At 45.1% G+C, this 10,821-nt stretch overlaps 1 protein-coding gene across 1 annotated transcript in view; it reads left to right on the top strand.

The window, feature by feature from the left end:
• The window catches only part of LOC310823746 (neoverrucotoxin subunit alpha-like), a gene marked incomplete at its 5' end in the record, with an annotated part of 82,258 nt that extends 76,793 nt beyond the window's left edge, over positions 1 to 5,465 (top strand). Inside the window, one exon of the mRNA XM_083696594.1 lies at positions 4,356 to 5,465. Within this exon, the coding sequence (XP_083552720.1) occupies positions 4,356 to 4,915 (560 nt within the window). The 3' untranslated portion in view covers positions 4,916 to 5,465. The remainder of the gene's footprint in view (positions 1 to 4,355) is intronic.
• Between the last annotated feature and the right edge of the window lie 5,356 nt (positions 5,466 to 10,821).

Raw genomic sequence — 10,821 nt, 5'->3', positions numbered from 1 at the left:
GTCCATGCTCTCTGCCATTTTGCTGCACACACGACCAGACTGAGCAGCGTCGAGTGTCAGAGATACTGTAAGTTTTGTTTTCCTAGAAGTGCTTGTGGGCGGGAACACTTCCTTGTTCTGTGTCTCTGTAACTGTCAGGGGAGTGGTGTGTGTGTGTGTGTGTGTGTGTGTGTGTGTGTGTGTGTGTGTGACTGAGCAGCGTCGAGTGTCAGAGACACTGTAAGTTTTGTTTTCCTATAAGTGCTTGTGGGCGGAACACTTCCTTGTTCTGTGTCTCTGTAACTGTCGGGGGAGTGGTGTGTGTGTGTGTGTGTGTGTGTGTGTGTGTGTGTGTGTGTGTGTGTGTGTGTGTGTGTGTGTGTGAGAGTAATGCTCCACCCTACATCCCTCTCAGCTCCCTCCCACACACACCACATCAGGTTGCAATCATTTCAGTGACAGTGACATGCGCGCGACGCATGCGTGCCGCCATCTTGGTTTTGATATCCAGTGGAGTATGTTCCATGTTAACGTAGTAGGGTTATCCAATGGAGTAGGCTGCATGCTAACGTTGCATTCATAGCCGGTGGAGTATGCTAAATGCTATTGTTGTATTCTTATATAATGAAGTAGGCTACATGCTAATATTAGCACTGCATCGCGCGCATGTCACTGAAATGTTTGTCAATACCGACAACACGTGTAGCGAAGAAGACGGACGTGCGAATCGACCAATCAAAAGGCAGCGTCTGAGCGACTCAACCTAGCCTGCTACCAAATCCACCAATCACGCAGGGAGGGCGTGTACCAAGATGGCGGCGCGCATACATCGCGAAGCCCGCTGTCTCGCTGAATTAGTGGTTATTTGCTTGTTTATTTCAAGTATTCTCGCTAAAAACAGTTTAGCGTCCATATCGTACAGCCGACGACAACTTCTGGACATCGGCTCCGGCATTCCAGACATCTTTATCGACGCAATACCGTGAGATCTGCTGGACTGGGGAGTTCACACTGTCAACTACAGACACTGAGGTGAGGTCTCAGACTGTTCTTGTTGTCAGACACGTCATTACTAAGTGTCTGTTACATTATCATTCTATGGAATCAATGATACTTGCACAGAAATGGTCAATAATTGAGACAGACAATGTACATTATCTTCCAATCAATTCTGATATAATGTGTGTGTGTGTGTGTGTGTGTGTGTGTGTGTGTGTGTGTGTGTGTGTGTGTGTGTGTGTGTGTGTGTGTGTGTGTGTGTGTGTGTGTGTGCGTGTGTGTGTGTGGTGGCAGGGGGGCTGCTCTGCCTGCATTGTCTAAATAACTTTACTCTCCTGAAATCCTGACCCACCTGGCCTCAGATCAGCTCATGGGACTCCACAATACTGCACTAACCCAATAGCAAGAAAATACATTATACCAGACGTAGAAATCCAGTGACTTCAAATGTATCCATGGTTGCTTGCTCCATGTTGCTCCCGCAACTGTAACTGTCACTCATGAATTCTTATCATAATGCACCACAGTGATCTTTTGGCTACATGTATTTATTTGTATTCCTCATTCAGGCTGAATGGATGTCACCTCACAAAGAGATGCTGTGAAGCGTTGGCCTCAGCTCTCAGCTCAGACTCCTGCCACCTGAGAGAGCTGGACCTCAGTAATAATGATCTAGGTGACGGGGGGATGAAGCTGCTCTCTGCTGGACTGGGGAGTCCACACTGTCAACTACAGACACTGAGGTGAGGTCTGAGACTATTCTTGTTGTCAGACACATCATTCCTAAGTGTCTGTTACATTATCATTCTATGGAGTCAATGATACTTGCACAGAAAGGCTCAATAATTGAAACAGACTATGTACATTATCTTCCAATCAATTACTGTTTGTCTGTGTGTGTGTGTGTGTGTGTGTGTGTGTGTGTGTGTGTGTGTGTGTGTGCGTGTGTGTGTGTGTGTGTATGGTGACAGGGGGGGCTGCTCTGTCTTCACTCTCTGAATATGTTTGCCCTCCTCAAATCCTGACCCACCTGGCCTTAGATCAGCTCATGGGAATACACAATACTGCACTAACCCAATAGCTAGCAAATACATGATACCAGACGTAGAAATCCATTGACTACAAATGTATCCATGGTTGCTTGCTCCCCTGTAGAGAGCAACTATAACTCTCACTCATGAATTCTTGAACCACAGTGATCGTTTGGCTGCATGTATTTATTTGTGTTCCTCATTCAGGCTGAATGGATGTGACCTCACAGAGAGATGCTGTGAAGCGTTGGCCTCAGCTCTCAGCTCAGACTCCTGCCACCTGAGAGAGCTGGACCTCAGTAATAATGATCTAGGTGACGGGCGGGTGAAGCTGCTCTCTGCTGGACTGGGGAGTCCACACTGTCAACTACAGACACTGAGGTGAGGTCTGAGACTATTCTTGTTGTCAGACACATCATTCCTAAGTGTGTTTCATTGTCAAGTGATACTTGCTCTGCAAAACTCAATGACGGAGACAGAACATTTACATGATCTTCCAATCAATTCCTAAACTCTTCACTGTGGCTACACTTGGCCTACAATTTTTTTTGTATTTCACCTTTTTCTTTTGTCAGCTCCCAGACCATCATCCTGTGCGAGCATTTATTTTGCCTTGAAGAGCGGTCTTCATAATTAAAAAAAATCTATGAAGGATACCGTCTTACCTTTCTTAGATAATGTGTTTTTGAGAAACCATTTAATAGGGACAGGAACACATGCACAGTTCAATAACAAGAGGCCACCCTTTAGGTCAGGATGGCCTTGCAGCTGACTCAACACATCCCCACCAACAGATATAACCCAGGGGACAGATATTACCGCTGTCAACCTGACTGGCTGTCTTGATTCGTACCGTTACTACATAAAATCATAAACGAGTCCAATACTGATCATAAAGGAATCAATGAACAGTGTATGACTGAAAAACTATAATCATCATGACATGGTCATACTGATTAAAATAGATTGTTGTTTTGCTATATTGATTATAACAAAATCATAAATGACAGATGAGAAATCTGTCTCCCCTCACACTCTCAAGGAGGGAGCATGGGAATAAGGCACACAATGCAACAATCATTTATTGTACAGCTATAATTAAATCATATTCAGCTCTATTTATCGTTAAAGGCAGAATTTCAAAGAGTGTATGTGTGTGTGTGTGTGGGGGGGGGGGGGGCACTCTCTGAATACCGTTACTCTCCTCAATTACTGACCCACCTGGCCTTAGATCATCTGATGGGGCTACACAATACTGCACTAACCCAATGGCTAGCAAATATACCACACTGTATAATATGTGTGTGTGTGTGTGTGTGTGTGTGCGTGTGCGCGTGTGCCTGTGTGTGTGTGTGTGTGTGCGTGTGTGTGGTGGCAGGGGGGGGCTGCTCTGTCTGCACTGTCTGAATAACTTTACTCTCCTGAAATCCTGACCCACCTGGCCTTAGATCAGCTCATGGGACTACACAATACTGCACTAACCCAATAGCTAGCAAATACATGATACCAGACGTAGAAATCCAGTCACTACAAATGTATCCATGGTTGCTTGCTCCCCTGTTGAGAGCAACTATAACTCTCACTCATGAATTCTTGCACCACAGTGATCGTTTGGCTGCATGTATTTATTTGTATTCCTCATTCACATGTGGCCTTTCAACTGCCAAACGAAGAGGATTTAAAGCTGCACATGTACATTAGAGAGGAATAATCAGATTCTTGATATCAGATGGAGTGACACTATTTCCCCAGGTTGTCAGGCTGTGGAGTCCCAGAGGAAGGCTGTGTTTCTCTGGCTTCAGCTCTGAGGTCTAAACCCTCCCACCTGAGAGAGCTGGACCTCAGCTACAATCACCCAGGAGACTCAGGACTGGCGCTGCTCTCTGCTGTACAGAAAGATCCACTCTGTAAACTACAGACACTCAGGTAAAGGCTGAATATGTGGCTGGACGTATCATTGAGACGAATCTATTTTCTACATGATTGTGAGTGTGTCATCCAACCTCTGTGGGTTCTTCTGTGGTTGATATAGTGTGGACCATGGTGGAGAGTGCAGGCTCAAACCTGGGCTGATCAAATGTAAGTCACCACCGCTGTAGAGAATAGGACTGTGATATTACTCAAGAACCAGGGTACAGCAGAGTTCAAACAGAGCACCAGTATTGTATTCATATGTAAATCTAAAATATTAGCAAATGTGAATTAGTTGTATCCCTTTTAAAACATTTTCAATTAATCATTAATATTTTGTGAAAAAAATAATGTTGCCATAACAAGATCACATTGTGAGTATTGTAAGTTATTCATTTATATTGATTTGATGATTATTTTTGCCCTCTCAATCAGATGCCTGTGAGCTCACACTGGACCCAAACACAGCAGACAGACGCCTCTCTCTGTCTGAGGAGAACAGAAAGGTGACACGGGGGAGAAAGAAGCAGCTGTATCCTGATCACCCAGAGAGATTTGACTACTGGGACCAAGTGCTGTGTAGAGAGGGTCTGACTGGGCGCCGTTACTGGGAGGTAGAGTGGAGTGGGAGAGAGGCTGGTATAGGAGTGACATATAAAGGAATCAGCAAGAGAGGATGGGATGTTGACTGTGTGTTGGGAAACAATGACAAGTCCTGGAGTCTGAGCTGCTTTGGTAACAGTTACTCCACCAGTCACAATAATAATAGCACTGTCATACCTGTCCCCTCCTCTGGCTCCCACAGAGTAGGAGTGTATCTGGACTGGCCGGCCGGCACTCTGTCCTTCTACAGGGTCTCCTCTGACACACGGACCCTCCTGCATACATTCCACTCCACATTCACTGAGTCCCTCTACCCAGGGTTTAGGCTTTGGAGCGATGGCTGTTCAGTGACCCTGTGGAAACTAGTCTCAGGGAGATCACACTGTATGTAGTGTTTAGGGCTACAGCCGTTGATGAGAACCAGATGGTTATTTGCTCATTGTGAAATGTGTGAAAAAGTGCAATAGACTGACAAAGCAGAAGTAGGAAATGCAACTGATAGTGAAACAATCCAGATGAATGATTAGATGATCAAGTCAGACTGATGATATACTCTGAGAATAACACAGGAGAGAGTGTCTGTATGTATATAAGAGTTGGTTAGATTGGGTGTTTGAGTTGTGATGCTGGATTACGTTGCTGTGTGTAAGATAGCAGGGAGTGGATGTGAAGACAGCTCTCCTTCTCTGTCAGTACAACATGGACAGTGTCTTCGGAACATCCTAATCTACACAGTGTGTAATTGATTCCTATGCAAATCAGAGACCCCATAAAAACAAAGATATTTATTCCAAAATGACATGAACTATTATCCTTGCATTAAGATGGACTTAATTCAACTTATTGAGTGACTTGTTGATGACATTTTTGCATTTTAGCTCATTTTAAGAGTGTCATAGCAAAAGGTCTGAATACTTCTGTACATGAGGTATTTCTGTATTTCAGTTTTAATAAATGAAGAAATTTCAAAAATCGTGTTTTCGCTTTGTCATTCTGGGGTATTGTGTGTGGATTGATGGCAAATTCTTTTAATTGAATCCATTTTAAATTGAGTCTATAACACAAGAAAATGTGTAAAAAGTGAAGGGGTCTGAATACCTTCAGAAGGCGCTGTACATGTTCTGAACTTCGCTTTCTATGCATTCCTTCATTTTTACATAGTAATCATCTAGTACAGTAATATCTATGCATCATGTGACATTGTGAGTGGCAGCCAAGGAGCAGGCTGCTTTTCCCCTCTCTGTCTGTGGGCTGTGGGAGGCATGGCTCTCATGAGAAGACTTCACCTAATAGAACATCAGTGTAATAGAACATTAGTGTAATAGAACATCAGTGTAATAGAACAGTGTAATAGAACATCAGTGTAATAGAACATTAGTGTAATAGAACATCAGTGTAATAGAACATTAGTGTAATAAAACATCAGTGTAATAGAACAGTGTAATAGAACATCAGTGTAATAGAACATTAGTGTAATAAAACATCAGTGTAATAGAACATCAGTGTAATAGAACATCAGTGTAATAGAACAGTGTAATAGAACAGTGTAATAGAACATCAGTGTAATAGAACATCAGTGTAATTGAACATCAGTGTAATAGAACATTAGTGTAATAGAACATCAGTGTAATAGAACATTAGTGTAATAGAACATCAGTGTAATAGAACATCAGTGTAATAGAACAGTGTAATAGAACATCAGTGTAATAGAACATCAGTGTAATAGAACATTAGTGTAATAGAACATCAGTGTAATAAAACATTAGTGTAATAGAACAGTGTAATAGAACAGTGTAATAGAACATCAGTGTAATTGAACATTAGTGTAATAGAACAGTGTAATAGAACATCAGTGTAATAGAACAGTGTAATAGAACATCAGTGTAATATAACATTAGTATAATAGAACATTAGTGTAATAGAACATCAGTGTAATAGAACATCAGTGTAATAGAACATTAGTGTAATAGAACATTAGTGTAATAGAACATTAGTGTAATAGAACAGTGTAATTGAACATTAGTGTAATAGAACATTAGTATAATAGAACATCAGTGTAATAGAACATTAGTATAATAGAACATCAGTGTAATAGAACATCAGTGTAATAGAACATTAGTGTAATAGAACATCAGTGTAATAGAACAGTGTAATAGAACATTAGTGTAATAGAACATTAGTGTAATAGAACATTAGTATAATAGAACATCAGTGTAATAGAACATCAGTGTAATAGAACATTAGTGTAATAGAACAGTGTAATAGAACATCAGTGTAATAGAACATTAGTATAATAGAACATCAGTGTAATTGAACATTAGTGTAATAGAACATTAGTATAATAGAACATCAGTGTAATAGAACATCAGTGTAATAGAACATCAGTGTAATAGAACAGTGTAATAGAACATCAGTGTAATAGAACAGTGTAATAGAACATTAGTGTAATAGAACATTAGTGTAATAGAACATCAGTGTAATAGAACATCAGTGTAATTGAACATCAGTGTAATTGAACATTAGTGTAATAGAACATCAGTGTAATAGAACATCAGTGTAATAGAACAGTGTAATAGAACATTAGTATAATAAAACATTAGTGTAATAGAACAGTGTAATAGAACATCAGTGTAATAGAACATTAGTATAATAAAACGTTAGTGTAATAGAACATTTATGTAATAGAACATTAGTGTAATAGAACATTTATGTAATAGAACATTAGTGTAATAGAACATTAGTATAATATAATCTTAGTATAATAGAAAATTAGTATAATAGAACATCAGTTTTCTTTCCAGTGTTAACACTTCACTTAGCAATGTCATGACAACCCAAATGTGCAGACAGGCCTAGGAGACGAGTTAACCTTGACCCTAACCCTGACTCTAACCCTGACCCTGACCCTGACTCTGACCCTAACCCTAACTCTGACCCTGAACCTGACTCTGACCCTAACCCTAACTCTAACCCTGACCCTGACCCTAACCCTAAACCCTGACCCTAACCCTAGGGGATGAGTTAACTTCAACCCTAACCCTAAACCCTGACCCTAACCCTAACCCTAGGGGATGAGTTAACTTTAACCCTAACCCTAAACCCTGACCCTAACCCTAGGGCTAGTAGAACCATGTAGTTAGGCTCTTCAAACCCACCTCCTCGTTGCTAGGCAACCCCCCCCTTTTCCCTCCACCGTTCGTATTTTACGACATTTTTTAGAAAAAAATGTTTTATGAAACTCCTTCAAACCACACACTCTCCCCACCCCCTCGTTGCTAGGTAACCCACCATATCCCGTCCCTTTCCGACATTTTCTTTTCCTTTACGACATTCCCTCAAACACACCAACCTCCCTTATTTTACGACATTTACTATTATTATTATTATTATTATTATTATTATTATTATTATTATTATTATTATATCTTTACGACATTTACTTCTTCTTTACGAGAGAAGGGGAGACAGACACCATGGAAACCACCACCACCACCGACACCGGCGGCTCCTCTGGTACTCGTAGCGGGTCCTCTGGGACCGTCTCCCCCGGTGGTACCGTCTCCTCTACCGGCTCTGAGGCTAATGATAACGGGGCTAACTAACGAAGCTAACGAATTTACCTACCGAGTGCAGTGTTGACGGGGTGCTAAAGGCTAATGCTAACTGGCTCTAACGAACTGACCGTGTGTGTGTGTGTGTGGAAACGCGTCGTGTCATCATTACTCGACATTCCCTCAAACCCACCCCCTCGTTGCTAGGCAACCCCCCCCCTTTCCCTCCACCGTTCGTATTTGTTTTGAAAAAATATTTTTACGACAGTCCTTCAAACCACACACACACTCTCCCCACCCCCTCGTTGCTAGGTAACCCACCATATCCCGTCCCTTTCCGACATTTTCTTTTCCTTTACGACATTCCCTCAAACCCACCAACTGTTCCTCGTTGCTAGACAACCCCACCCCTCCCTCATTTTACGATATCTTTTTATTATTATTATTATTATTATATCTTTACGACATTTACTTCTTCTTTACGAGAGAAGGGGAGACAGACACCATGGAAACCACCGACACCGGCGGCTCCTCTGGTACTCGTAGCGGGTCCTCTGGGACCGTCTCCCCCGGTGGTACCGTCTCCTCTACCGGCTCCTCCGGCGGCTCTGGGACCGTCTCCGGCGGCTCCTCCGGCGGCTCTGGGACCGGCTCCTCCGGCGGCTCTGGGACCGTCTCCCCCGGTGGTACCGTCTCCTATACCGGCTCCTTCGGCGGCTCTGGGACCGTCTCCGGCGGCTCCTCCGGCGGCTCTGGGACCGTCTCCTCCGGCGGCTCTGGGACCGTCTCCTCCGGCGGCTCTGGGACCGGCTCCTCCGGCGGCTCTGGGACCGGCTCCTCCGGCGGCTCTGGGACCGTCTCCTCCGGCGGCTCTGGGACCGGCTCCTCCGGCTCCTCCTCTGGTACCGGTACCCGGACCTCGTTTCTGACCCGGGCCACGACGCTCAACCTCCACACCGGGAACCTCGTCAACCGGAGCCGGCTGAAGAAGAAGTGTCCGTCGTCCCCGAGTGAGGAGGTAAGAAGGGCGGGGGGGGGGGTCGGGAGGCTAGAGGCTAATGCTAACGGGGCTAACGAAGCTAACGAATTTACCTACCGAGTGCAGTGTTGACGGGGTGCTAAAGGCTAATGCTAACGGGGCTAACGAATTTACCTACAGAGTGCAGTGTTGACGGGGTGCTAAAGGCGAATGCTAACTGGCTCTAACGAACTGACCGTGTGTGTGTATTATGAATGTGATTAAATAAATACTAAATATGTCGTTTTATTGTCATTTTCTGTCTGTCTGTCTGACCTGTTGTTGCCGTTCAGCTCCAGGATTATATCCGCGCCACGCTGTCTCTGACCTGTCTGTCTCTCTATCTGACCTGTCTCTCTCTGTCTGTCTGTCTGTCTGACCTGTATGTCTTTTGTTGCCCTCCAGCTCCAGGATTGTATCCGCGCCATGCTGTCTCTGACCTGTCTGTCCCTCTGTCTTATCTGTCTGTCTATCTATCTGTCTGTCTGTCTGTTTCTCTCTGACCTGTCTGTCTCTCCATCTGACCTGTCTGTCTGTTGTTGCCGTAGCTCCAGGACTGTATCCGCGCCACGCTGAGTGACTGGTCCTCCGAGACGCCGTCGGCCGGGGAGAAGGTGAGACTCATCCCTCTCTTCTCTCCCTCCCTCCCTCCCTCCTTTCCTGTCTCTCTCTTCCTTCCCTCCTTTCTTGTCTTCCTTACTTCCTTCCCTCCTGTCTCTCCCTCCCTCCTGTCTCTCTCCCTCCCTCCTTCCCTCCCTCCTGTCTCTCTCCCTCCCTCCCTCCCTCCTTCTTTCCTTCTCTCCCTCCCTCCTGTCTCTCTCTCTCTCTCCCTCCCTCCCCCCTTCTCTCCCTCCCTCCCTCCTGTCTCTCTCTCCTTCTCTCCCTCCTGTCTCTCCCTCCTTCCCTCCCTCCTTCTCTCCCTCCTTTCCTGTCTTCCTTCCTTCCTTCCCTCCTGTCTCTCCCTCCCTCCCTCCCTCCTGTCTCTCTCCCTCTCTCCCTCCTTCCCTCCCTCCTGTCTCTCTCTCTCCCTCCCTCCCTCCTGTCTCTCTCTCTCCCTCCTTCTCCCCTCCTTCTCCCCTCCCTCCCTCCCTCCCTCCTGTCTCTCTCTCTCTCTCTCCTTCCCTCCCTCCTTCTCTCCCTCCTTCCCTTCCCTCCTTTCCTGTTTCCTCTCTTCTTTCCTTACTGTCGGCGGAGGAGAAGGTGAGACTCATCCCTCTCTTCCTTCCTACCTTCCTTCCTTCCCTCCCTCCTTTACTTCGTCTCTCTCTGGATGCTCCACACACACACACACGCACACCCACACACACGCGCGCCCAGAGGCGTCAATGTTTAGTAAGTCAAGTGACAACGTGTGTGTGTGTGTGTGAGAGAGAGGGAGACACACACACACACACACACACACACACACAGATAGACAGACACACTCACACAGACACACACACTCACTCACACAGACACACTGTGGGAGCCTGGTCGACAGGCGCAACAGTGGGTCAACCAATGAGAATAGAAACAGGCGGAAACAGGGGTTGCGGTGAAATCAACGTAGGGTTTTATTTCTAAGGTGCGGGGAAAAGGGAGAGGCGAAAGGCAACTCAAATCTTCACCGGGTTGGCGGTTGGCGCTACGGCGCTCCGCCGGGTTCTTCTTGTCGTCAGAGAGAGAGAAAGAGAGACAGGCCAAAGTTAGTGGGATATCGGGTCCCTTTCACTGACCTCTTCCTCCGGTC

The sequence above is a fragment of the Argentina silus genome, assembly GCF_951799395.1.
Source record: "Argentina silus genome assembly, chromosome: Y".
NCBI lineage: Eukaryota > Metazoa > Chordata > Actinopteri > Argentiniformes > Argentinidae > Argentina > Argentina silus.
Note: the sequence above shows the minus strand (reverse complement) of the source record. Positions and strands in the feature narration are given on the sequence as shown.